The sequence below is a fragment of the Netta rufina genome, assembly GCF_964035555.1.
Source record: "Netta rufina genome assembly, chromosome: 8".
NCBI lineage: Eukaryota > Metazoa > Chordata > Aves > Anseriformes > Anatidae > Netta > Netta rufina.
In genome coordinates, this window is record NC_140131.1 from 2,912,446 (window position 1) to 2,938,712 (window position 26,267).

Consider the following 26,267-nt stretch of genomic DNA (forward strand, 5'->3'; position numbering starts at 1 on the left):
AATAAACATCCCAACGGCCCTGAATGGCTCCCAACCCTTCCTAGGAGTGGGCGGCCTGTCCAAGACAAACGGGACAGGGGGTTTTTAAAGCCTTGTGATTGTGTACGTGGAAGAGAGCTTCTTTGTTTCCAGGATATCGGGCGAGTAAAACCTAAATGACTGAAAAGGGGAACTCGTTTTTATTTGGTTTGCTCAGAAGCACTTTTTTTGGGTATGTGCTGTCAACCGGCCGGCCTCAGGCCCGCTCGCAGATGTGCACAGAGCTGCGAACTGCCACCGCTTTACCTCTTCACACAGCTCCCCCTGACACTTTTTAGCAGTTTAATCTAACCCCTGGGAAAGGAGAACAAAACACAAGCTCAGACGAATGCCAGCAACCACAAGGGCTTCCTGTAGGTGCCCAAAGTGCCTGCTGCATGAGCCTCGTCGCTCTCAGCACAGCTCGGGGACCCACTGGGGCTCTGGGCATGAGACCGGGGCTGGGCGATGGCTGAACAAACTCAGGGCCCTGCTGCGCTGTTGGGATGTGTTTGTTTGGGAACGGGAGGAGAAAGTTATGTGGGAGTCATCTCCCACCTCCACAGACGGCGATGCTGGTGAAAAAAAAACCCTCTTTGCAGCTATGGGGAGATGGGAGCACTGTTCCCAGCTTGGCTTGGGGAGCCCTGACCATATCGCTCGCCTGCTGACACCCTTCCTTGGGCACTGATTCTTGTCCTGTTGCCCTTTTCCATGAAGGCATCGTGAGGGCTGGGGGCCATATTCTGCAGCCTGTAGCTCCAGCACTGTGGGACCCAGCACCATGGGGCCCAGCACCATAGGGCCGAGCACCATAGGGCCCAGCACTGTGGAACCCAGCTCCATAGGGCCCAGCTTTGTAGGGCCCAGCTTTGTAAGGCTCAGCTCTTTAGGGCCTAGCTTTGTAAGGCTCAGCTTTGTAGGGCCCACCTTTGTAGGGCCCAGCTTTGTAGGGCCCAGCTCTGTAGGGCCCAGCATTATAAGGCCCAGCACCATAGGGCCCAGCACCTTGGCCCTTTGGCCAGCTGCAGGCAGGCAGTGACAAGTAGGGAGATCGCATGGGGTGAGACGAATGCCCCAGGAGGCTCAGGGCTCACGTCGTGCTGCCTTTAGGTTTTCTCCATGTTACCCCATTAGGGTGGGTGCGGGACCCAGTCGGGGCGGGTGGCGTTGGGTGGGCGCAGATGAAGCCCGGCCCCTGGTTCCCCTTCCCGCTGCTTTTGATCTGCATGTGTGCAAACAGGATGAGTCGCCGGGCTAGAAAAGTATAAATAAAAGATATAAAAAATAAATAAAAATTAAAATAAAAAAGGAACCCAGGACAATAACACATTCAGAAAAAGAAAAAAAGAAAAAAAAAAAAAAAGAAAGAAAGAAAGGACGAAAAAAGGGGGGGGAAAAGGGGGGAGGAAGGGAAAAGAAAAAGAAAGAAAAAAAAAGAGGAAAGTAACAAAAAAAAGTGCGTTTCTGTCCTGCTCCCCCCGGCCCCCCCCGGTGCCCGCCCCCGGCCCGCCCCGCTCCGCCCCCCCCGCGCCCGGGGCCGCCCGCAGGAGGCAGCGGGGCCGCGGCACGGCCGCTGCCAGGTAGGGCCGGGGCCGGGGGTGGATTTTGGGGGGCGATCGGGGGGTCGTGGTCCCGGGGGGAGCCGCGTTTGGGGCCGGGGAGGGGCGGGGAGAAGTGCCTGGGGTACTTTTTGGGGGCGCGCAGGGGGATGCGCGGCGCGCGGGGATGCTGCCGGGGGGTTTTGGGGTGCGGGGGGGGGGTCCCCGGTGTCCTCCAGCCTCTCCCCGTTCCCTACAGAAACTCCTGGCACCCTGACTCTTTGCTGCCTCTGCCTTCCACGAGCTGCTTGTCCCGTGGGGCTTGGCCGCAGGCATCGCATCCTTGGGGGGCTGAGAGTGGGACCCCACTCGTGGCACCCTACAGCGAGCGGAGCCTCCCCACAGCGACCACCCCAACACGAGTTTTGGGGTGCTCAGCTCTCCGGGACGCGTGGATCCCATTGCCAAGTGGGGCTGGACCATGGTCGGGTCGCTGAGGTCCATATGGCAGAGGTTGGGTGCTCGGAGCACCCAAGTGCTTTGGGTAGGCGTGGGGTGGTGGCAGCGAGAGGTGGAACGGCTGCAAGAGCAACTCCAGTGGGCTCGAGGCGCGATGCTCACCTCCCCAAGGGTGTTCCTACACGGGTCTGTCTCCGGTGCCCCCGTTCAGGACACGCAGACAACCCTCAGCGCACTGCTGTGGGACATGGCACCGCCGGGATGCGTTTCCTTTGTCCGCCGGCTAACCCAGAAATCAAACGCGAAGCTCCGAGTGAAAGGTTGAGCATCCAAAAATCCATCACGCGCAGCAGCGCAGGGACTGCGGCGGAGGGCAGGGCGGGGGGCAGCCCCGGGGGAAATGCCAGCCTCCGCCTGCGCACCCGTTTCGCAGATGTCCCAGTTCCTCGCGTTCCAGTCGGGATGGGCTGGGCGGAAAAAATCTGATCTCTTCCCCGAAACGGCCACGCAGAGGGGGGAGCCCGTGCCCTCAGCTCCGTGATTGATTAGCTGTCGCTTTGGCTGTAATACTTCAGAAGTAAAAACAGCGGCCAGAATGACGGCCTGGGGGGTGAGCGGCTCGCTGCCTGAGAGTTTGCGGTTGAGGGGCGATCGGGTGGCGGATAAATTAAAATAATCCTGAAACCGGAATACGAAAGTGAGCGAGCCTGGTGCTGTGCTCACGGGGGCCCTCCCGTTCCCCGCTCTGAGAGTTTCCAAGTTATTTGTGAACAGAAAGAGCAGCGACAAGCCCCACAGCTGGGGGAACCCGGGCCGTGCCCCGCTGCTTTGGTCATGGAGGTACAGATCCCTCTGGCACATCGCAGTGCTGGGGATGCTCCTAGCTCACAGCACCTCTTTGTGGCTCTGGGTCCAAAGCAAAGGGAGCAGCCAGCCCCCAGGGACGAGGGGCAGGGACTCGCCCTGCACACCACCGAATTTTGGCACCGGGAGCAGCGAGGTGCAGGTTTCGGTCGGTCCCGAAGGACACAGTGAGGCTGGCTGGGGCGCGGGAGCAAAAAGTCCCAGCTCCAACTTTTCGCACGCGGCCGTCTCCGAGACAAAGCGCCGGGGAGGAACCAGATGCAGAGAGCTCCTTCTTAATCCGTATTTATTTTAGGCCTCGGTGGAATTAATGTTTCCGGAGTCTGCAAGTCCTACGCATCTGAGGTTTCACATGAAAACGGAGCTGGACCGAGTTATTACAATAATGCGCTGCCAAAATGAAGGGTTGCTGGAGTCAGAAATGTGAAACACGGGGTGGCTCCGGTCTTCTGAATGAGCTTGGTTTAAATCTATAATTTCAGCCCATTCCTCCGTTGAACAGGAGCCTCAGCACCACCGAGGGGAGCGGCAGCGTGAGCTGGGACAAAAATCCCAGCGCAGAGCCCCGACTGCTGCCCCCCTGCCCGTCCATCCCCTGCTGCCCCCATCAGCCTGCAGAGGGGTTTCCAGTGACCGGGGTCCTGTGCAGCTGCAGAGAGGGTTTTAAGACTGCTCTGGGTTTAAGCACCCCGAAGCTGATGGGATGTGCTGATGGAGGGACCTTTATCAGCGCCAGGCAGAACAGAGCCCGGCTCCATAGCTCGCTTTGGGCAACCACAAGTGTTTTTTTTTTTTTTTTTTTTTTTTGAGCTTTCTCAGTCTGGGGTTAGGAAGTGTTATTTATGTATCGCTGCGGGTTTGTCCAGTTCCACAAACGCAGAGTTTTCATCTCTGACTAAGCCCCGAGGGGAGCGGATGCTGCAGGGCACCCTCCCTTGCCTTCCTCCGCCACCAAATCTGGGGACACCAAATCTTAGCCAAGCCGAGGACAACCCCGCTGGGTCGCTACCAGCTTCTCTGACCCCGTGGATGGCCACACCTGGCAACAGGGCAGCGAAGGACAACGTGTCCCTGGCCAAGGAGAAGGAAATCAGCAGCTTGGGCAGGGCCAGAAGCCTCCAAACTGGGGGGAATGAGGCAAAAAGAGGAAACAGGAGAAACGAGAAACTTCCGAATTTCTTTGCCTTCTGGCTTCAGAGCGCTTTGGATCCATGTTTTCAGGTGGTTTTCTCTTTTTGGGGTTACCTGGCTCTGGGAAAGGAGTCCACAGGTTCAAGGATCGTGATAAAACCATGAGAACCGACCGAAGCCTTCCTGAGACCGCAGCTGGAGCGAGCTGAAGGTCAGCTAGCAGAGGTTATCAGAGCAGGGGATGGACGTGATCGCTTTCCCCTGCCGGTGAGCCGTAGAAGAGGGGGAGCCGGGACATCTGATACTCCCCGTCTCGTCCTGAGCCGTCCCTAATGGAGGTGCTGGCAGGGAGCTCGCTGCAGTTATTAAACAGCTTAATCAAATCGGGGTATCCGCACCTTCCGTGCGCTGTGGGACAGGGTGCCTGGGGCGGCTCGGCGGGCTGCACGGTTACGCTGGAAGCGATTGGGATGTTCCATAAGTGGTGCTGGGCGAATTATTTGTCTGCCGGTCATCAAGCAAGGCAAGCCGGGCCTTCAGACTGCTTTCTTTTAGTGCCACGGAGTTTTTGGATGGAGTTCTGAGTGGTCGCTGAGCTCCCTGCCACAGCATCCAGCACCCTGGGGCTGCAGTGGGCCCGGCGGGGACAGGGAAGGACCGGGGGGTGTTTTGGGGACGTCTGGTTCCTGTCATCCATGGGAGCAGCCGACACAGGCTTGAAGACCTTCGCCAGTCCCACAGGGATTGAATCTGGCAGAAAACGTGGGTCTGATGCGTGTGATTGCAACGAGGAAATGCTACGAACGAAAGTTTCCTGCTAGGTCTTTTGAAAAAAAAAAAGCCCAGTTCTGTGTTACTTTAAAACCGGTGCCGCGCAGAAATGCGTTTCTTTCCCCGTCCTGCTGCTCTGTACGGTGAGCATAACCAACAAACCCCCGTGAACACGCTCAGAAAAGATGTGCGAGTGTAACCAAACCAGAGGAATCCGCCCCAAAATACTTGCAGGAAGCACTCAACAGCGTGCTCCGAAGCTCGCTTGGAGCCCTGGGCGCAGCAGCCGGCTGCGCGAGCAGCGCTGCGTGGCGCAGCGACGGTGGTGGCGTGGGAAGGACGGCGCTTGGCAGCCTCTGGGGCTCGTCCCGCGGTTCTCGAGTGCAAATTAACCCGTCCGTGCCTCGGGGAGAGCTCGCAAGGCCGCGCTGCTTCCGTTTCTGCACGTTTCCTGGCGGTTTGGCTTCCTGCAGAGGCAGAGCTCTGCTTGTCTTGAAGCTGTGGCTGGTAGCCGCCCGCTTTGCCAGCCCCACTCCGGGCATCCTCTGTCCCAGCGTGTTGGCGTCCTGTGTGTGCACGTGGATGAGGCTCTGCCTTGAAAAGCACCAAGTTTGGGCAACTTCAGTGCAAAAGCTGACTTTATTTCTCTGTCGCCAGCCTGAGGGGTGTCAGCCATTCAGCAAAACCCTACAGGAACCCCAGGGTTGCGGGATGTGCACTGGCACGAGCAGGCAAAAACACGCCGTGTCCACCCCGGGGGCCGGCTCCCCACCCCAAATTAAGCTGGCACCCGTACCCCCGATGCAAAAAGGTGCCTTAATTTGTCTGGCCCCAGCAGCACGGGGCTGTGCCCTTGCCTCCCTGTAGTCACCACTCGCCCTGTCCTGCTCCGGTCGGCGGCGCCGGGGCTGCAGCAGGACTGATGGCACCGCCGAGCCCGCTGCGGCTGCTAATCAAGAGGCTGCCTTTTAATTGTGGCAGCTGCTTGCGCTTCCCCGCGCGGCGCCGAGCAGAATAACTAATGCCTTCAGCCTGCGGAGAGCCAGCCCGGGGCGCAGCCTGCAGCATCAGGTACAACAGGAGGCGTTTCGTTAATAATTGACCTTTTTTCTGCATTATTTTGCCTGGTAAGGGGGACACGCCGGTGGTCTTTGTGGAGCAGACTGAGCGCGCCGTGAAAAGCGGCTCATTTGATGCAGCGGGCTCGGGCTGTCCTCAGGAAGGTCACGGCGAGATCGATGCGCCGGGCTGCCGGAGAATGAAACCCTTTTTTTGTGCTCCTTGTCGTGAACTTGTGTTTGCTTTTTCCAGCAAGGTCACCGCTCAGCTGACCAACTTTCTAACAACTGGAGCCGCGCGGCTGCGGCACGGCGCGCTCAGCCCCTGCCCGCAGCGCGGGGACGGACCCCGGGGAGGGCGGCACGAGCAGGGAACGGGACACGCCGCCGTGCTGGCAGACGTTCCCCTTCTGCAACAAGGTGCGAACGCCGCTTGCTTGCTGCAGTGCAGGAGAAAACGCCAAGCAGAGCTGAAAAAGAAAAAAAAAATATACGTTGTGTGGTGGCTAATGAGGCTGTGTTAACGCGCCGCGCAGCGGGGGTGAGTTATCTGCTTGCTGTAGTCGCAGGGTTAAGTGTTGCTCGTTTCAAACCAGCAGCAAGATGCTCACAGCGGATGAAATCCGTGTCTGTTCGCCTCTGCGGCTCAGTTAATTTGCTCTGTAAATCTTGCAGGCTGTGGGTGCTGCTCTCGTCTCTGCTGGCGTGCGGGAGGGGCTGAACGGCGAGGGAGGGGTGCAGGGGAAGGAAGGGTTAAACGTGGCTGCAAAGGGCACAGCGCCACTGCGAGCCATGAGATGCCTTCGGTCAGTACTGCTGCCTTCTTGATTTCCCTTTTTGTGTATTTATTTCTGCTGCCTTGAGAAAGGGAATGCCTCAAACCCGGGCTGGCCGTCCCCGCTGCCTTTCTGCCCGGTAAAGCTGAAATTCAGCGCTGCAGCTTGTGTGATGCTGCCTGCCCGGAGAGCAAAGCAGTGTCCTTCAGGGGAGAGCCAGCAAAACCCAAAACCTGGCCCAGGCTCAGCGTAGCAGGACGGAGACTTACTAGAAAGTGCTTCCTCGAGTCTTGGCCAGCTCCTCCGGACTGGTGGCAGTGAGGATGAGCGCTCCCGGAGCCAAGGGGGTGAGAAGAGAGGGTGAGGACACCGCCATGCACGAGGACACGTCCATGCACGAGGATATCACCATGCACGAGGACATTGCCATGCACCAGAACAGGCACCAAGTGCCCCAGGGGGGTCAGGGCGCTGCTGCTGCTGCTCCTGGACGGCTCAGGGGGGACGTGGGAGCACCAGCAAGGCTGCCAGGGGTGCTCCACGTCCTGTTCCGAGGCGATTTTGGAGTAGATCGGTCAAAAGAGAAAAGTCATAGCAGTGATTTGGACTGCAGAGTTGGGACCCAGCCAGTTCATAAAGGAACCAATTAGGTGTAATTATCTAGATATTAAGAAGCATCCTATTGCCTGGCTTTTTTTTCCCCCCCCTCCCTCTAAGTAAACGACCTAGAGGAGTGAAATGTGGCCGGTTGGACTGTAGCTGGGGTTCCTAATTGCTCCGTAATTGACTGCAATCAGAAAACTTAAAAAACAAACATTCGAGGAAGAGATTAGCGCTCGTTTTTGGCGCCTGCTATTTATTGGCAGGAGCCAGAAGACGTTGCCTTTCACAGCAAAAGCGCTGTTAATTTGGGAACACACCAGGCGTCTGTCGGTCTGCGCGGGGCTGGCTCCACGGGGCAGGAGGTGCCGGCCCCAGAGGTGTTCCCGAGAGCTCTGGTGCTCTCCTTGCCTTGGGGACCCTCCGAGCTTCCCATCTGGGCTATAAACTGACCGTGAGCTTGTGTGGCGTAAGGACAGAGCCGATGGTTCCTCTGACAGGTTCTCCTCTCTCCAAGCATCCATCCCACGCTAACAATGCGGTGACGGCGTTTTCCCGGCTGGTCGCTGTCGTAGTTAAAAGCTCATTAAAACGCGTTGCCATTAAAAAGTCATTTCGGTGCTTCCAGGAGAGAATAACAGCAGCAGCTCTGTACTCTGTATACCGTAGCCATTTAGCTCGCCGTTTCCATCAGGAGCTACAAAAGGAGCTAGAAAATGCAAAAATGACCGTGGAAGAAAAAGAGAATGGGGAAGACGCAGGCTGGAGAAGGCCAGCGAGGCAGAAAATGAATTCGGACCCTGCGAGTTTGATCAGAGAGCTCCGAAACGAGCAGCCCCAGCGACCTTCCCAGCTGCCTGGCTGGCGTGGTGTGGGCTGGGGGCTGCGTGGCCCTGCCCTGACATACCCCGGGGCTCATGGATGTGCTTGGACAAGAAGCCTTCCAGCTGCTAGGTGACCATCGCTGGCCTGGAACCGTGTTAAATAAAATCTCCAACAGAAAAACTCACTTTTTGCCCTGTAGCAGGAATAAAGGCAGATCTCCACCTGAGGATCCTCCCTGACAGGGACGTAATTTGAGTTTCAGCGCAACATGGCGTGGTCTCATGCTCTTTTTTTTAAATTTTATTTTAACATTATTTTAAAATCTTTGGTTGTTAAGCACTTCTTCTTAAGATGGCAATCCAGTGACTTCTGTATGTAGTTTCTATCCCATGCTATTTTCAGAGGAGATGATATTTTATGTAGGGTATCTGTCGCAGGCTACATCCAGCTTACAGCAATCAGCGAACAGTCCCTGTGCCACCTCTCAAACCCAACCGAAATTCTCCTAAACACCTCTCCGTTCTCTTTCACAGCGAAAACCACCCGTAATGCGGGGATATTTCATCAGAAGGAGCTCCCCGGGATGTGGCTGTGAGTGGTTCCCGCTGGCGAAGGAGCTATTGATTCGCGCACGCTTGGAAGTGCTGAGCAGGCACAGCCGGGCTGCAGAGCACAGGAAGCGAGGGGGGGTCCTGTGAAGAAGTGGAAGGCTTTAAGGATGGATTAAGTTCAGATGATGCGGCTTTTTTGCATTAAAATTATTTGTTTCTTTTTTTTTTTCAAGGGCGAACCAGCTCATCTGCCGCAGCTTGTCAGAGGATGGGGCACTGACAGCCTGACCAGACCACACCATGGAGAAGACAGATGGTACGGCTGTCACAGGGTGTTTGTTTCCTCGTTTGTTTCTTGACAAACCCACACCATAAAAAGCCAAAAAAAGAAAAGCCTGGAAGTAATTTTCTTACCAGAAATACCGTAGATTAACTGTTTTCTGTAGATGCACACTAGGGCCAGGAGTATCAAAGCAGGGCTTGTCGTGGTCATCTCCCTCCTGCTCTGAACACTTAATTCTTGTTATTTTTGACCTACCAGCTTTCCAAAATTCAATCTTTTTTCTTTTCCCCGTGGTTGTTTCAGCGACTGGCCAGCCGCCCCAGCCCGACGGGGACGGGCAGCAGCCCCGAAGCCTCCCTTACTCCGTGGAGACGCCGTACGGCTTCCACCTGGACCTGGACTTCCTGAAGTACGTGGACGACATCGAGAAAGGGAACACCATCAGGAGGGTCCACATCCACCGCAAAGCCAAGCAGCCGAAATTCAGCACGCTGCCCCGAAACTTCAGCCTGCCCGAGAACGGCTCCCGCGGCTACGCGGCCGCTGCCGGCCCGGGCTGGCTGACCACCTCGTGCCGCACACAGCGCAAGGCATCGCTGGGGGCAGAGGACACCCCACGGCCCCCCGTGCCCGGCGAGGAGCCCAGCTACCGTAGGAAAGCCCTCCTGGCTGAGACACGGCGGCACGCAGAGCTGGTGCGCCGGGAGGATGAGCTCCAGGGGCGGCCGCAGCTGCTGCGAGCCTCCAGCATGCCCGCGGCGCTGCCACCCGGCCAGCACCCAGCTGGGGATGGGTATGGGACGTGTCCCCTCCGGTCACCCTCCCAGCCTGGTGACAGTGAGAGCTGCCCAGACAGCACGTTTGGTCCCACGCTGCGTTCACCCAACGGCATCACCTCCAGCCTGCCCCAGGACTCGTCCTCGCAGCAGCAGGAGCAGCCGGGGAAAGGCAGCCCCGTGCGGGAGGGCTGGCACGGGGATGTCCCCAAGGAGAGGGCACCCGCACAGCCCCCGTGGCCGGGCCAGCACGCTGCAGTGCAGCAGCTGCAGGTGGTGGTGGAGAGCAGGGCTGAGGAGGGTGATGTTGCCGACGTGGTGTCAGCCTCGCCGGGTGCCCCTCGGTTTGCAGAGGGAAGCACGAGCCCTGGGAGAGTGGAGGGAAGCGTGAGTGAAATCGCCCCGAATGTGCCGAAGAAAGATGCAGACGGGGGTGCCCGCACTCAAGGGGAGGAGGAGCGGGGAGGAGATGCAGGAGGGCCTGGTGGGATCGCTGCTCTGAAGCAGCACATTGCCACGCTGGAGGAGCAGCTGAGCAAGAAGAAAGAGGAGCTGGAGCAGATCAGAGCGGTGTTGGAGCAGCAGGATCATGAGATCAAGGAGAAGGAGAAGAGCATCAGGTTACTGGCCAGCTCCAAAGCCCAGCTGGAGGAGCAGCTGTGCCGGGAGAACGCGCAAGCAGCCTCGGCACCATCTGGGCAGCGCAGCAGCACGCTGCAGTACTACGATGCTGCGGTGAACACCGAGCCCTCACACGTGAACGGCTCCAAGGAAGCCCACGACAAGGGTGTGAATGTAAACATCCCGCTCTCCACCAAATCCATAGGGTGTGGTGTGCACAGAGTGGACAACGTGAACTCACCGGCCAGGGAGGTGAGTGCTCAGGGAGAGCAGGGGTGGGCAGGTGGTGGCACGGAGGGAGCTGGACATTTCGCTGAGCTCACAGAGACCGAAGCTGACCTGGAGCCTGGCCTTCACGCCCCGTGCTTAACTGAGCTGAAGATTGACGAGCACCTCGGCGACGACAACCAAAACCAGAGAAATAACTACGATACCCAGGGTCTCGCTGCTCATGCAGCGACTGCGGCAGGCTATCGAGCAACAAAAACTGACTCAAACACAGGCAAAACCAGGGCAGGCTTTGATGAAGACAAAACTGAAGACGGGATGGAAGATGACGGTCACCCTGACCACAGAGATTTCCCTGCTGTTGACCCCATAGGCCAATACGTAAAGAAAATCCAGGAGCTGCTGCAGGAGCAGTGGATGTGTTTGGAGCACGGCTACCCCGAGCTAGCAAGCGCTATCAAACAGCCAGCCTCCAAGCTCAGCTCCATCCAGAACCAATTAGTTAATTCCTTAAACTCGTTGCTGTCTGCCTACTCTACGCAGAGGCCAGCAGATAAGGAGAATTCGAACACGCACTATCAACAGTTGGGTAAATAACATTGGCATGGGTTTCAACGTGTCTGGGCTGAATCTCTCCCCATTTTAATGGAGCGTCAGGCAGGGGCGATGCAGTGGAGCTCAGAGGTGTGACTGGTGGCCAAGAGATCAGAAATAGCCCCTCCTAAAAATGTGTGCTTGAGGAAGGCGAATCTCCGCACTTCATAAGCCACGCGACCTTAAAATAAATAAATTGAAAAGGAAACAAAAGCAAGTAAAAGCTGTGGCTCAGTCATACACAGGATCGCTTCCAGAAGTGGCCGTCCTTGTGGCTGTCCCACCAAATAACCCCGCTTGCCATTTCTCTCAATTGGACACCTCAATTTGCAAGCGTGCAGGGATCAGATGCTCTGGGGTAAATCAGGAGTTCACCAGAACCAGAACCAGTTCAAGCTAACTGAGCAGCTGGGCTGGGAACAGACCTGTCCCAGTCACACAGCTGCTCAGATCGAATAATTTTAGCTTATATGAAGCTGAGAAGCCAAAACTGAAGGCTCCCTGTTCACTGTCAGAAGGACCTCACAAATAGCTGTGACCTGTAATAGCAATACGTAGTGAGACGATTCAAACTCCGATGGAAGGACTCATCCATATAGTATTATAGGCGGGGCTGTAACATAAATATTGGGGAAAAAAATATATTACAAGAGTAAAGCCTACTTATATTCGCAGAACACATATATAATTCCCAGTCACTTCCTATTCCCAGCCACCTGAAGAGGTTTGAGACCTGTGTTTTTAAGGTGTCAGGGCAGGTTCAGGTTGTGGCCAGATGCATCAGCTTTTTTGCAAGATGTAAAAGGAACCTTATAAGATGAAGTACTAAGATGCTTACAGTTATGATTTGTAGTTTGTTGCTACAGGTTGGGAATAATCACTGATAATTATGGCACATCTGCTTAATTAATCTGTTATTTTGTATTTTGCTAGAAACCTCTCCAACCACAAGTCTTAAATCTATCATGAAAAAGAAAGGTTGTGGTTTCCATGCAGGAGGCAATGGGACCAAAAAGAATCTTCAGTTTGTTGGGGTAAATGGTGGGTAAGCATCCGCTGAGAAGATAAACCTGCCTTTTAACATGTAACGTCCTCTGTATCGCTGAAGAAGTCATTCTTTTTCTCCTCTTTTCCTCTCCAAACCTCTTGATTAAAAGGCCATTTGAAATGGAGCCTCTTTTCTCCCTTCTTTAACCTGATAACCTGTAAGTAACCCTGTAGAAAAGACCAGGACCTTGGTGTTTTCAGGGCACTGAGAGACTTCTCTGGGGACTGAAACTCTGCGCACCAATCTTCTGGGGCTTCATCCAAAACCCAGCTGGGTCCATGGGACGATGCCCACTAACTTGGGTGGGTTTGGAGGAGGTCTGCATTGCCTGGGTGAGCACGATGCCACTAACCTACCCCTGCACCCCAGCAACGGCCAACAAAAGTTGGTTCTGGGAGAGAGAAGAAATGGTTTCAGTAAACGAGGAATTGTCCTGGGGTGAAGGAGATCTGTATTTTAGTTTGTGCTCCAATAAGCACTTCCCTGTGTATCCAGGACCGAATTTGCTTTGGCCTTTGAGCTAACTGGAGCCAGCAACACGTGCTGTAGATGCGGCTCTGATTGCAGCACGGGCACCTCTTCTACCAAGAAACCCTTGTGCTGGCATTGGAGAGGGCGGAAATTTCACTTTCCCTTCCCTGAGCACACAGCTGTGCGTGCAGGTTTTAATGCTGGTTGCTGCTCACAGGCACTTCCCCACCCAGCTTCCAGCTCTGTGGCTGCTGCTCTTGGTTTCATCAGGTTTTCCTCACCCTTGTTGAGTCGAGCTTCTACAAACGGTCACTGACATGGGTACAATGGGTAGTAAGTAGAGGAATCCTGATGAGTTTGAGAGGTTTTAGGATCCATCAGAGTTAAATGTTCTGTCTCATGGAAAATACTATTGCTATGATACTTTCGGACAACCACGTGAGAGATGTCTCTAGCAGGGCTACCTGAAAGGTGGACTCAAGTCCCTGCTGGAGGAGCAAGCATGGTTTTTGCCTGGTGGTCTTCAAGTTTTCCACCCCTAAACGTGCCACCCACCCATATTTCTCGCGGTGGGTGGGTGGCACGGAGCCCTTGCCTGGCCATGCTGGGGCTGCTGTGGTGGCCATCCCTTCAAACCAACCAGGCAGTCCCTGAAGTAACCTTGCCTGCTGCTAATTAACCGCTTCTATTGTGTTCCTGCTGCCTTAAGAAGACAAAAAGACTAACCCCAGGTCTGGCTGTGGCTCTAACCTTCTAGCTTGTGTATCACGCCGGGCTTCACCCAAGGCCCATTGGAGTCAGGGGGTGTCTTCAATGAGCCTTGGTCAGGCCCTGTGGTTGCCAATGGGAGAGGAGTGAGTAACATGTGGTGTCCTCAAATAGCTACGAAACGACTTCCAGCGAGGACACGAGTTGCGAAGACAGCCCGTCGGAGGGGGACGCGGAGAGCGAGACAGAGAGGAGAGCTGGCGGTTTGGAGCCCACACAGGAGGAAGGCGGAGGAGAAAGCGAGGGGGCTTCATCGGGGCCCTCCTCGCAGGAGAGACATGAAGATGATGACCGGCAGGAGCCTGCAGCAGAAGCAACGCCTGGTGCTGAGCACAAGGCTGACAGGTAACCAGAAAGCCAAGAGTGAGCGTGCTTTCCATGGCATTTCGAAACCCCCAGGAGGTACGGCGCTTTGTTTGGTCACTCCAGGAGGGCCGGGGATGGTGCTTCATGTCCTCAGTGGAAAGGCAGTTGTTGGCTTCTGGAGACACGGGAAAAGCCTTTTAAAGAGCTAAATATTTTCTGAGTTACTACACAATCTAGTGAGGATTGATTCAGGCCCAACAGTTGATTGTGGAAAAGGCGGAGTGAGTCATATTTGGTGAGAATTAGCTCATTTCTCCCTCCTCAAGTAAACTTTCTAAGTCAAGTGCTTTGCAGATTCAGGGATAAAATTTCTTTTTTCTAGCTTCAGGATTCTTGTAAAAGATGAAGTTCATACGGATATGAGACTCTGGACTTAAAGACTTTAAAAAGTGCTTGGCTTTGTATCTGAAATCTGATTCAGGTCAATGGGACAAGCTGTGTCCCTAAAACTAAGTGTTTAAATAAGCGTTTAAAGCATTCAAACCTAAAACAAACATCATCCTTCCCACTTCAATGCCACTTGCAAGTTCTGCTTCATGTTGGGCTTACAAAAGTATTTTCCCTCTAGATGCAAACCCTCGGAAGATTTCCTTGCCGACTGCCAGCTGCTCAGCCAGCACCTCTCAGAAATAAGGACCACAAGCGACAAGCATCTGGTACAGATATTTTTCGATCAAATTTCAAATGCAGTTCCCACTCTGTTATGTTTAATGGATAAGATTATCCATTAAACGGTGCATTGCAGGCTGTGCCCTACCATGGACAGCTTGGTCAGGAGATGGGACAGGACAACTCTGAGTTGGTTCAGAATAGCCAAAAAGAAAGGGGGAAAAAAAAAAAAAAAGAAGAAGAAGATGAAAGGTTTCTCTGATTACTCATTCATGTTACCACAGGAAATTCCTTTCCCCCTTAAGTTATAACAGCAATCACAAAACCACAAGCTAAATACTGGCTGGAGGATGCCAGAGCACAGGACAAAGTGGTGCAGGAGCCGGGGCAGCGGCAGGTTTGCAGGATGGCAACCCTTCTGCCCTGCTGGGAAGGGATTTTTAGCACCATGCTTCCAAATCCACCCAGAACACCATTTTCTCCCCCATTTTTCTCCATCTGGACAGCAAGCAGTTTGCTCAGCCCTTCTGAGAAGTGATGGCACAGGCTGTACAGACAGTTAGAGGGAGACTCCCTGTGACTAATTGGTTCCAGTGGCTGCTCATTAAGCTTTAACATATTTTGGACTTTATTTTTTAAGGGTGGTTCTCTCACGAGGTGCTTTGCTGTATCAGGCAGAGAAGGAGTGTCCGTGGTCCGTGCCATGTGGGGTGCAGGCCCCAAACTGCGGCCTGGCTGCTCCTGGGGCAGGACAGCCCTGACCCACCCCTGGAGGGCCAGCGGGCACTGGGGACTTGAGGTGGTGGAGCAATTTTGGGGCATTTTATTGCTTTTATTTTCATAAAAGGAATGAATTTAAGAGCTAGGCTGGGTGAGGGATGGGTGCTTCACCACACAGTCAGCACGTGAGACACCGGGGCAGGCGGGGAGTGGGTTTTGGCTCCCCCAAAGCCTGGGGGTAAGGTGACGGTGGCGTTTGCAGCGGCACGTCCTCAGCACCGTCTGCCAGGAGTGGTTCCGGGTGTCGAGTCGCAAGTCCTCCAGCCCCGAGGTGGTCTCAGCCTACCTGCAGGCGCTGGGGGCCATCCGGCCGCAGCTCCTGGAGGTGGTGGTCAACCTGGCTGACAGGAACGGCAACACGGCTCTTCACTACAGCGTCTCCCACTCCAACTTCCCGATTGCAAAGCTCCTGCTGGACACAGGTAGGAGCAGCAGTGCTGCTGCTTGTTGGGTACGGGTGTGGAGGACGTTTTGGGTCGCTCTCGGCGATGGGGCAAGGTCCCACCGGTCTGACCGTGGTGGGCAGAGCCAGGTAGAGGGGTCCATCAACACATGGCAAACCTCCTGGGGAGTTCAGTCAGAAGCAAAGGGAGGTGGGCTGGGGACCAACTACAACCTACATGCCCTGGAGCCTTGCCAGCAGACAAGCTTGGGGCCATGGTCCACCCAGGAGATGTGCGTGAGCAGGAGACCAGCAACCTCCTGCATAGCTCATGGGTGTGTGTGAGGGTCCCAGCTGAGGCTCATCAAGAGCATTAAGGCTCATTAGTGTTGAGGGCTTTGGAAATGGCTCAGGGTTGCTGTGGGTAAGGGGTACGAATGGGATAGGTCACTGCTTGGTCCCTCCAGGGGCTCCCCCAGCATCTTGTAGCAGCCATGTTGTGGCTTGGAGCTGGGGGCTCAGACCCGAGTGTAACAAATCCCACAGCACCACAGGAAAATTGCATTTTAAACTATTGAACTTTCAGCTCGCATTGCAAAGAAAGAGACTTTCAGCTGAGAGTGTACTGGGGGAAAAAAAAATGCACGCGCTTTCAGAAAGAATAGAGACACTTTGGCCTCTTTTCATGGGCAAGACAATCCGTTAAATGTTAGGGAAATGGCATATTATCATACACATCTATGTGCCCATTGTTGTCACAGGCTTGCTGGCTTGTTGTCACAGGAGCTTGCCCTGACCCAAAACACGGGGAGCAGCGTGCTTCTGGAGAGCATGTGCCAGCGGGATCCTTGTAACTGGAAACAGGCCCCTCGATTTGAAAAAAAAAAAAAATAAAGTGCTTGAGAACAGCACGAGAAAGGACTCAGTAAAAACTGCATTTTGCTGTGAAATTCATCCATATCTTCACTGATTAGCTGTGGAGATATCCGGTGGTCAGGCTGCCAGCGTAAGAGCCTTTCCTGGAAATTAAACAGATTAAAAACCAGGACTGAAATCCTAGAGTATAAAACACCCTAGGATTTTTGGTGCCGAGAGGCTCAGCACAGAGTGCTCCTTGCTGGGACACTCGGTGGCAATGCACGTGATGGCGCTGAGCTCCCAGATCCACTGTGGACGTGCCAGCCACCAGGACTTAGCCTGGAAAATGCTTCCAGAGCTCCTCCGAGCTGACATTGCTAAACACCAGCGATGAGCAAAGCGTGGCAAGATGAGGTGTGCAGTGCCCTTACGTGACCTTCACCTTTCTGCTGCTCCCTCCCTCGAGGAGGTAAAACAAACAGCTCCACACCTGGTGGGTGCCCAGGGCATAAATTAATCCCCTATCATTTTTGTTTTAGGCTATAACTCGGTCATCAAAGTTAATTGAGTTGACCTCAGGAATTATAATTAAATGTAGCAACATACATACAAGTCGTTTATTGCTGTGCTCACAAGACCCTTAATGAATGGATATGCAATGCAGATAAGGCTCAATCCTGTATAACTATGGAAATTTCTGCTGACTGAGCTTTGGTTCTCGATCAGATCCTTCCCCCTCAGTGCAGACAGCACTGCTGGCCTTTCAGCCACAGCCACCTTCCTCTTCAACACCACACATCGCGTCTCCCTTTTGCTCTCCCTTCCCTCTGCTCCCTCCTCTGGGTGGTTCCTGGTGGGGCTGAACCCTGCCCGTCCCCGCTGTGCCCCCCGCCAGGGGTCTGCCGCCTGGACCTGCCGAACCGAGCGGGCTACACGGCCGTGATGCTCACCCCGCTGGCAGCCGCCGAGACGGGCGAGGACATGGCCGTGGTGATGAGGCTGCTGAAGGAGGGGGACGTCAACGTGCGAGCCGCTCAGGTGCGTGGGGTGCAGGGGGTCTGCAGGGCTCGCGTGGTTGGCAGAAATGTTCCCAAACCGAAGCCGGCCGAGCTCCTGCTCATTGTTTATGACCACAACGGCCAAATTCCTGTTGTTCCCACAGTCGGTCAGGCTGGAAGGAGAGCCAGGAGGTTTGGCCGGAGGAAGCGGCTCTGGGAGATGTTTGCTGAGGGTTTGGTGAAATCTGAGCGGGTGGGCAGCGCAGGGGGCGGGTGCGGCATGAATTCAGCCTGTGGCTGAGCAAAACATGGTGGTGAGGGAATAAACCCTCTCACCATTGTGTCCCCAGGCACATCTCCAGGGGGTGTAATTCCAGTGGGTTGTAGTGAATGAGCCACAGGCTGAGGCTGAGAGGTAGAGGTTGGGTAGGAGTTGCTGTTTCCCCAAAATTATGAAAGCAACCCCAGCTAAATTGCAGAGTGGCCACCCCATAGCTCCCTGCGAAGTGAGGCGAGAGCTAGATAAATATTAAGAAACAACAACAACAACAAAAAAAAGGCTGAAATTTTTGCAAGCAGGGAGGAGTGGTTCAGGGTGGCCCTCAGGTACAGGAGCTGGGCCCGCTTTGCTGGCAGGCGGCCATTTTGTTGCAGATGCGCACCTTTGGGTCTCAGCAGTGGCAGTGCCTTCATCCAGCTCTGCCTACAAACAGCCCTAAAAGTTAGTGCAGGGCTAAGGTTAAATGTTCAGCAGGGTGAGGGGGACCCATGGCTGGGACAAGCTGGGAGCTGGGTGATTTTTTGCTGCTGCTAAGAGCCTCTGTGCGGCCATGCTGCTAACAAGGGAGATGTCTGTTGCCAGTACCTCCTGACAGGCCCCAGTGTTATTTAATAGTAGAATGCAACAATATACAATAATGGGCAATAATAACACCAATATGTAACAACACATGGTATGAAAAAAGAATATGCATGATTATAATATAAACACAACAGGCAGTACGCAATAACATGCACTAGTATATATGCAACAAGAATGTGGTTTATAGTAATATATATGTGGTAGTAACAGGCGCTATTACTATATATGAAGTAGATATTACTATATATGCATTGTTATAACACCCGTGTGAGCGGGCAGCACTAGGTGTGCGGTGCTGAGCTGCGGGTGCGTTCACAGGGAGGCCAGACCGCCCTCATGCTGGGGGTGAGCCACGAGCGGGAGGACATGGTGCGGGCGCTGCTGTCCTGCCAGGCCGACGTCAACCTGCAGGACGAGCAGGGCACCACGGCGCTGATGGTGGCCTGCCGGCAGGGCAACGCCGACATGGTCAGGCTGCTGCTGGCCCAGCCCGGCTGCCAGCTCACGCTGACGGACAAGGTGAGGCGCGCGTGGCGTGGTGCGGTCCCCTCAGAACAGCCCCAGGGCTGCAACCCTTGTGGACTGATTGTTTTGTCCAGGCTGATCGATTTTGGCCGGGGTTAATTGATTTTGGGTGGGCTGCAGCCACACGGGTTGGCTGTCTGAGCGCCGACCCTGTCCCTCCCACAGGACGGAGAGTCGGCGCTGTCCCTCGCCCAGCGGAGTGCCCATGGGGACATCGCCGCGCTGCTGCTTCGTGCCCAGCACGGCCCCAGCGCCTCTGCCTGACACCAAGTGAGGAAGAGGAGGCCGAGATGGAGTGGGACGGAGAGGCTCGGCTTCACAGCACCAAGGATCTAGCAGCATGCCGGGGTTGATGGCACTGGTGACCTGCAGCCATGCCTGGAGCCTCATTCTCCTCATTAACCTGCTTGCGTAGCCTTAGCCATGCCTGTTGCCACAAGTGGCTCAAATGATGGTTTGGAGAGTTCAATTTCCAGATTGCCTTGTGTTAATGCTCACTGTGCTCTGCTCCGGCAGCCGAATCGAAGGAGAAAAGCCCGTTAGACAAAAAACACTTAGTTGTGGTAGCCTTAGGTGGCGGCTGGCCTTTTAATCAAGCACTTACCTGTATCGCATTTAACTTGTAAGTTTGTGTCCTAATATTTATTATTAGCTCTTCCCTGTGTAGAAGGTGGCGGTGATTAGTCAGTGTAGGTAACAACAAACACAAGCTGGATGGATTACGGGAGACACAAAATCCTATTCGTGTTTGCTTATGCGGGCCCGGTGTAAGAATTAAAAATTAATGCTGTAGGAAAATATTTGAGTACAGCAGACCCAAACACACAGACATTGTTTTGCCTGAATTCGTAATAACCATATGGCTCTAATTTTTTTCTAATTAAGCTCGAGCCGACAGGGAAACGTCACCCGTCGGCATGCGCGGAGCCCGGGCGCAGTGTGAGGAGCAGTGATCTCGGCCAGGTCCCTGCTGGCATCGCCCAGCAGCTGTGTGGGGTGACACGGTGACAAGTGGGCACGGTGCTGTGCTTCCCCTCACCCTGGCCTCAGCCCAGGAGGTGGGGAAGGATGGAGGGGTCTGGTCCCCTCCATCCAGTGGGTCAGCACCCGCTGGATGCTCCCTGTAGGGCCTGGATGCCGTCACAGTCCCTTAGCTGACAGCTTGCACTACGGCACCCTGAAGGTGGATCTCCTCTGCTGAAATCAAATCTGCTTTCAGCTGACATCTGGTGTCTGCTCCATTCTCACTGCTTCTATCATTGTTTTAAGGCAGAAGTGCTCGCCACGCAGAATGTCCATTTGCCTTTTTTTACCCCGTCCCCAGTGGAGTTACCTCCTTCCTGTATGAATAAACCTGAGTTAAACTTCCACCTGTGGTTGCTCCTGTACCTGCTACCCTCAGGGCAGCGCTCGCCGGGTGTGAGGTAGAAGGGATGGACAGACGTACAGGCAGACCTCCAAAAGCAAAAGGGGCAAGAAGGGAGCCCCTGGCACGCTGCACATACACACGCTTCATTAAATCTCTCACTTTTTAGTGTCTTCAAGCACAGACAAGTTTTTTTTTTTTTCTTTTACCTTTTTCATTTACCCTATTTACTTTCCTGGGTGCTGAGCACCCGCTGCCCCTCCGTGTAGCTTCACCACAGGTCCCAGCCGCAAACAAAAATCCGCAATCCCCATTTCGTCACCATTTCCACCCAGTTTTCCCTGTGGCTCTGGTGCCGAGGGGGTGGGAGGGATGCAGCGCTGACCCCACCACCCCCCAGCGGGAGCTGAACTTCCTGGCTCCAGTGAGGAACGTGGGAGAGCCTCCGTGGAGCACTGGGGTTGCTTCGAGAAGAGCTGCCCGCCTGCAGGACCCCTCGGGATGCCGAGCTCACCCCCGCACAATTTGGGGACAGAACACCCGATTCGAGGCGTGCAGCGTGTGCTCTGCGCCAAGGACACGCAGCGGCTGCAGCCCTTCCCCTGTCTCCCCTCTTCCCTCGCGTTTCTGTCCCCGCAGCCCGGGCTGCTCAACGTACACAGCCCCCGGATGTTTATTTTCATTCCTCGGCTTTGTATTTCCTCCTTTCCCCTCAAACTTTCTCCTCGGGGGATTTCTCAGCCTGCAAGACGCTCCCAGGGCAGGAGCAGCCCAGGTGCTACGTAAAATAAGGCAAAAGCCATAAAACCAGCGTGGGACCCGGGGGGGGTGGGGGGTGGGTGGGAGCCTGGAGCAGCTCCCAGTTGGAAAATCATCCCCAGCATCTCAATGTCATGAAGCCAGCCCAAATTTCTATATTTTGATAGCGTGGTGGAAATCGAACTAAATATAGCCGAGCAAAAACACATCCCCAGCACGAGCTCTGAGCAGTACAAATGGAGACAATTAAGTCACAGCAAGGAAAGAAATTAATCTAATGATCTTCGCAGGCTCACCATCGAGGAGCTGATTAACTCCAAAGGGGAAGAATGGTGAGAAACTCAGCTGCACGTGCTTTTTCCACTCCCCTTACGGTCATTTCGAGCGCGTCCCTTCCCTCGGTGGCACGCAGGGGAGCCGGGAACCCGACGGCCCCATCTGGAGCATCTCCACGGCCGTGGGAACCGCGTCGCTCCTCGGGGTTGCAGTAGGGATGAAAACGGGCCGGCTGCCAAGGATTTGCTGTTTTTTTCCTCTCGCTCATGGATAACCTTCAGAGCAAGCCCTCTGGCACACAGATTTTGTCCCCCAGCCCCACCAACATGATCCCGTCAGGAGCCCTGGGGGCACCGGGGCTGTCTGTCCGTGTGCTAGCCGTGGAGCTGGTGGGTGGCAGTACGGGACGGGGAAATGCCAGGGGAGCAACAAAACCCCCTGGGGGCTCAGGAACCAACGCATGGGCTACCAGGGCTCCTGCTGGGGTTGTGAGATGACATCCAGGTCTGTGGGGGGCTGTGGAGGCTGGAGGCCCCCGCACCGCCGTGACATCAGCCCCAAGATATGCGAGGAATGGAATCGCCCCAGCAAAGCCCCACTGCGACTGATTTGGGCTCTGTCCATCCCACAGGGGCACCAACTCTGCTTGCTACGGCCTCGAGACCGTAAATTGCGGGGAAGGGGGTGAAACGATCACAGTAATTTGCTAACATTGTCCAGGCTGCCTGAAACGTCGCGGCTGGCTGCTGTCAGGGGTTAGCTCATTCCTGGTGCTGCACCCGCCAGCTCTCCACCTCCTTCCTGGCATGGGCAGCCCCCAAAAGGGGCCCAAGCAGCTCGGGGAGCGCCCAGCACCTCGCCCTGACCCTCACGCAGGGCTCGGTGCTGTTAATTAAATTACTGGGCAGCCTGCGGGCCGTGCCTTGGCTCGGCTCCTTCGACATCTGCGGGCAGCAGCTGGGTGCTGCGGCGAGGCCGAGCTGAGCACGGGGCACAGACACCGGGTGCTGCTTCCTCCTCCGCACCCGGAGGAAACCCAAACCTCCCCGTTTTATCACGCAGAAAGCGCCCGGTCAGCAGGCTGGATTTTGGCAGCTCGGTGACTGGCAGGAGAATTTAGGGTTTAATATTTGCAGGAGATGAGCCTCTCGGCACAGGCAGATTTATTTGCTGCAGGGGAAGGCGCTGCCGCAGCGAGAGGCCAGGAGCAGCTCAGGGCCACCCAGCGGGATCCCCCCGGGGCTGAAGGCAGCGGAAATTAAATATTTTGTCAATTGCTCCATCTAGTGACATTCCGGCAGAAAAAGCTGCAGGATCCTGCAAAGAAAGCGGGGCAGGGGCTGCTGGCACTGGCCCCACTCAAGCCCAAACGCGGCTTGGAGAAAACTGCAAAACACAGGCAGACAGCCCTCCCTTCCCCAAATCCATGCAGTTTCTGGCTTTTATTGCTTTACCGTGGGATATAGCTGGAGCTCCTGCTTTATCGTGCACAAATAAACCAGGACCTGCAGCAAAACAGCTCCCAGAATGCCAGGAGAATCCCAAACCCGGCTTCTAAACTTATTAATTTTCTATGTTTACGCACATTCAAGCGCTAAAAAATAAGGGAAAAAAAAAGCCAGAAAGCTTTGAGACTGAAGAGAGCCCTCGCACTCAAAGTGCAAACAAGCAGCCCTCCCCAAAACCCGCATTTTTTTTCAGAAGAAACCCATCGCTGGGCCTTCGCAGCCCTCTTCTTTTTTGTTCTATCTCCTCCTTGTGGCAGCTCGCTGGCGAGCCTCTAGCAGCAGCTGCAGCCCTGCGTCCTGGTGCCGGGAGAGAAGAGCTCGTTGGGCCCGGCGGAGAGCGTGGTGCTGTGCTCAGCCGGCGTGCAGGCAGCCCAGGGCAACCCGGATGGGAAGCACAGCGGAATAACCCCCGTAAATGTGGTTTTAATTGGCACAATTACTTTGATAAGGATGTAATTTTTAATTTTGAGCGAGCGCTCACAGAGGCACAGCACCTCCAGCAGAGGCCGCGGTGCCAGGGACGGATGAGAAGCGCTCGTGCTGCCGCTGCGCCTTCCTGTGCAGGACTCGGGAACAAACTGCTCGAAGCCCTTGGCTTTGCTGCATTTGTGCAGGGAGCAGAGAGCTCAGGGCCCGTTGCGACGAGGCTGAAGGCGAAGGGGAGGTGCTCCTGAAACCTTTTCAGCCCGGGGTGCTGCAGAACCGGGGCATCTCCGCTGCGTCGCCACCCAAAGAGGTGCAGGCAGCGCAGCGCTGCGAGCCTGAGAGAACAGAAGACCCTCTGCTGCTGGGAAACAATGACCACGACAATGCTTAACCAGAATGTAAATACAGCTAAATTATGGATGTGGGAGTACGAAACCGTGGAAAAAGTGATAATGGAATTATTTATCAATGCTCGGCACAACTGTAAAAACTCGTGTTTTATAGGTGTGTAACATTACATTAATCCAGTCCAGCTCTTCCAGGCGAAGGTACATTAACTGCTCCATCTCAGTGTAATCACGTTACCTCAACGGGCTCGCTACGTGTCACACTACGAGGGTGGTAATCGCCCTTTGATTAATTACAGGGAATTTAGAGGCATTTCAGCTATTCCTTACACAGCAGCACAGTCTGACACAGGCGGGGTGGTTTCTGGACAGGCTCCGTGCCCTGGCGTGCAGGGAGCTCACCCGGGGGATGACAAATCTCAGTCTAACAGGAGATGTAACTTGCTCTTTTTTTTTGGCAGAATTGGCCTGGAAATGCAAACAGCCCTGAGGTGGCTCCTGGTGCTGTTAAGGGTGTGCTTGATGCTGATAAAGGAGGGACTGAACCTGCTAAAAGAAAAGGCTCTGCCAAGGGAGTCCTCAGACCAAGGCCAGAGAGCACACCACCAGCACAGATGAGTTCGAGCAGTGTTGTAGCACCTCCAAAAGGCTGCGAGCACACCCACAGCAGAGATGTTCCTGCTGCAGGCACCCTTCTCGTGGAGTCTGAGCCCTCCTGTCACAACCCAGTCGCTCTGGGCCTTTGCCTTCACCCCCTTTTCCTCTCCCCCAGTTTTGCTGCCTGCACACTAGACCCTTGCTCTCTCATGTGAGCCACCTTTTGTGAAGTTCCCCTGATTCAAAGCCTTTACCAGGCAGGAGCCACCTGCAAGGCAGCAGCAGCCCTCTGACGGAGCACAGATGCACACAGGGGGGCTCCCTCCCCGTGAGGGTCTCGCTCCGGAGCGAGGAGCCCCCGGCTGGCACCGCTGCCTCTGGTCGCTCCTGCATCTGCAGCAGCTCCTGCTCCCCGAGGAAGGCAATAACGAGCAAACAAAGACATCTCATGCAATACAATTCTGCAATGATTAAGAAAAAATAAATAATGCACAGCTACTTAGGTAACCGAGATTTATTTAGAATCTTTGAAGTCATAAAATGTCTTATTTCAGTGATATATGTAAACATACAATCAGGAGGTCTAATTGCTTTTCCCTTGCACAGAAATAAAGTTTTAAACAAACCAGAACACCTCAACCCAGACAAGCGTAATGCAAATTTAATTATCTAACTTGGTCCTGTACAACAGCACACGCTTCTCCGCATGGTCACTGGTTTATCAATTAGTTGCAATATGATTTTTGGCAGTAATATATTCAAGACACAAAGTGCAAATTACAAGAAGCAGAAAATGTTATCTCATTCTGAGCAATGAGAAGTGCAAAATATCCCAGCCCATAAATCCTATTCGTTATGTGCAGTATGAGCAGGATGTGCATAACAGGCTAACAAATAGCCATGTAAAACTTCATCGATTAAACGCAGCAACATCTTAAGGTAGGAATGCAACGGCTATAAAAACGATCGGAGGAATCATTGCGTTTTGTTCATAAACTCCACACGCTGTTTCTGAGGGCACCTCTTCCCATCTCATCTGCCTGCCTCAACCTCTGCGTGCCTCGGACGCTTCTGCGACCCAGAGCAGCCTGCTACGAATTCCTCGGCTCGATATCATTAACACCACACCCACTGACTGCCCCAGCAGGCTAAATGCACTTTGTGATTTCCGAAGGAAAACTTTCAAATGAACTAAGGAAAACCTCTGCAGTGAGGGCGAATCGCAGCTTGCTTATTTCCTCGTGGTTCATCCCGTGTCAGTGTGTGCTTTCCACAAAACCAGGGAGGAGCCACCCAGCTACAGCGCGCGCACCAACTGCGCTTCTAATGCTAAGCCTGGGCTACTCGGTTATTACAGCACAGCTTCCGAATTCTCTTTCCATTTATTTCTAAGGATTTTTCACATCAAACAGCCAGTTTTGATCCCTCCCCCCCCTCCTTTTTTTCATTTCTCCCAGCTACATCATCATTATAAATTACACCAAATAGCCCGCATCAGCCTGGGCTGCCTCCTCCAAAGCCCCGCTGTTCCTCCACACGGGCAGATTAAACCACAATGGCTGGCACTGCCATCCATCCGCCTGCCAAACTCATTTTCTAAATCGCCAAGGCCGCAGCCGTCTAATCGCTGCAGGAAGGGCTGCGGCACGTAACCCAGTCACCGAATTTAGTCTGAAGGCTGCTGCACCCCACCTCCAGCACTCAGAGGGCCCCGGGAGGGCTCCTGGAGGATTCAGAGCCCTCTCTCCTGGCTGAGGTCAAAGCAAAGAAGTCAGGGGCTTTGACTGCACCTGGGGGGCAAGGCTGGGAAGCTCTGCAGCGTGCTGTGCCCAGGGGAGCTCATGGCTGCCTGGTGTTACGTGGTAATACCCAAACCTGAGCTCCGGCACCCCCAGGAGTGAGCCATTCTCTGTGATCCATGACAGCCTCGTCCTGCGCTATCAGTTCCCGAGGAGCCTCCTGGAAATGGTTTGCTGGTTTGGATTAACTTCATCTAGCCTTAAAGACAATGTGCAGAGGGGCAGCTCGCCATCATTACTAGAATTACTGGATCACGTTGCCTAAGCAAACTTTTGTCTTCATTAAAGTTTCAGGATGAACAATTATGCTGCAACTTGGCACAACAACAACTGTCTTTGTATGCAACATGCCTGGCGTGTATCAGCACATTTCTCCTTTAAAAATATAATTAGAGCGAGATACGTTGTTGTTCATGCTGCTTAAAT

The 26,267-nt window shown here is 54.5% G+C and overlaps 1 protein-coding gene across 1 annotated transcript; it reads left to right on the forward strand.

Annotated features, from left to right (window-relative positions):
- Positions 1 to 1,262: 1,262 nt before the first annotated feature.
- KANK4 (KN motif and ankyrin repeat domains 4) lies at positions 1,263 to 20,131 on the forward strand. The gene is made up of 10 exons (XM_084290736.1): positions 1,263 to 1,601; positions 8,828 to 8,910; positions 9,181 to 11,091; positions 12,030 to 12,141; positions 13,498 to 13,728; positions 14,318 to 14,405; positions 15,341 to 15,560; positions 17,274 to 17,416; positions 18,557 to 18,757; positions 18,929 to 20,131. Exons 2-10 carry the CDS (start codon positions 8,895 to 8,897, stop codon positions 19,025 to 19,027), a joined length of 3,021 nt encoding a protein of 1,006 aa, XP_084146862.1. The 5' UTR covers positions 1,263 to 1,601; positions 8,828 to 8,894; the 3' UTR covers positions 19,028 to 20,131.
- The last annotated feature ends 6,136 nt before the right edge of the window (positions 20,132 to 26,267 follow it).

Bases quoted from the DNA above. Each gene is read 5' to 3' on its own strand.
- KANK4 (XM_084290736.1), top strand. The intron at 14,406-15,340 runs GTACAGATATTT...TGGCGTTTGCAG, and splicing joins CCACAAGCGACAAGCATCTG to CGGCACGTCCTCAGCACCGT. The intron at 15,561-17,273 runs GTAGGAGCAGCA...GCCCCCCGCCAG, and splicing joins AAAGCTCCTGCTGGACACAG to GGGTCTGCCGCCTGGACCTG.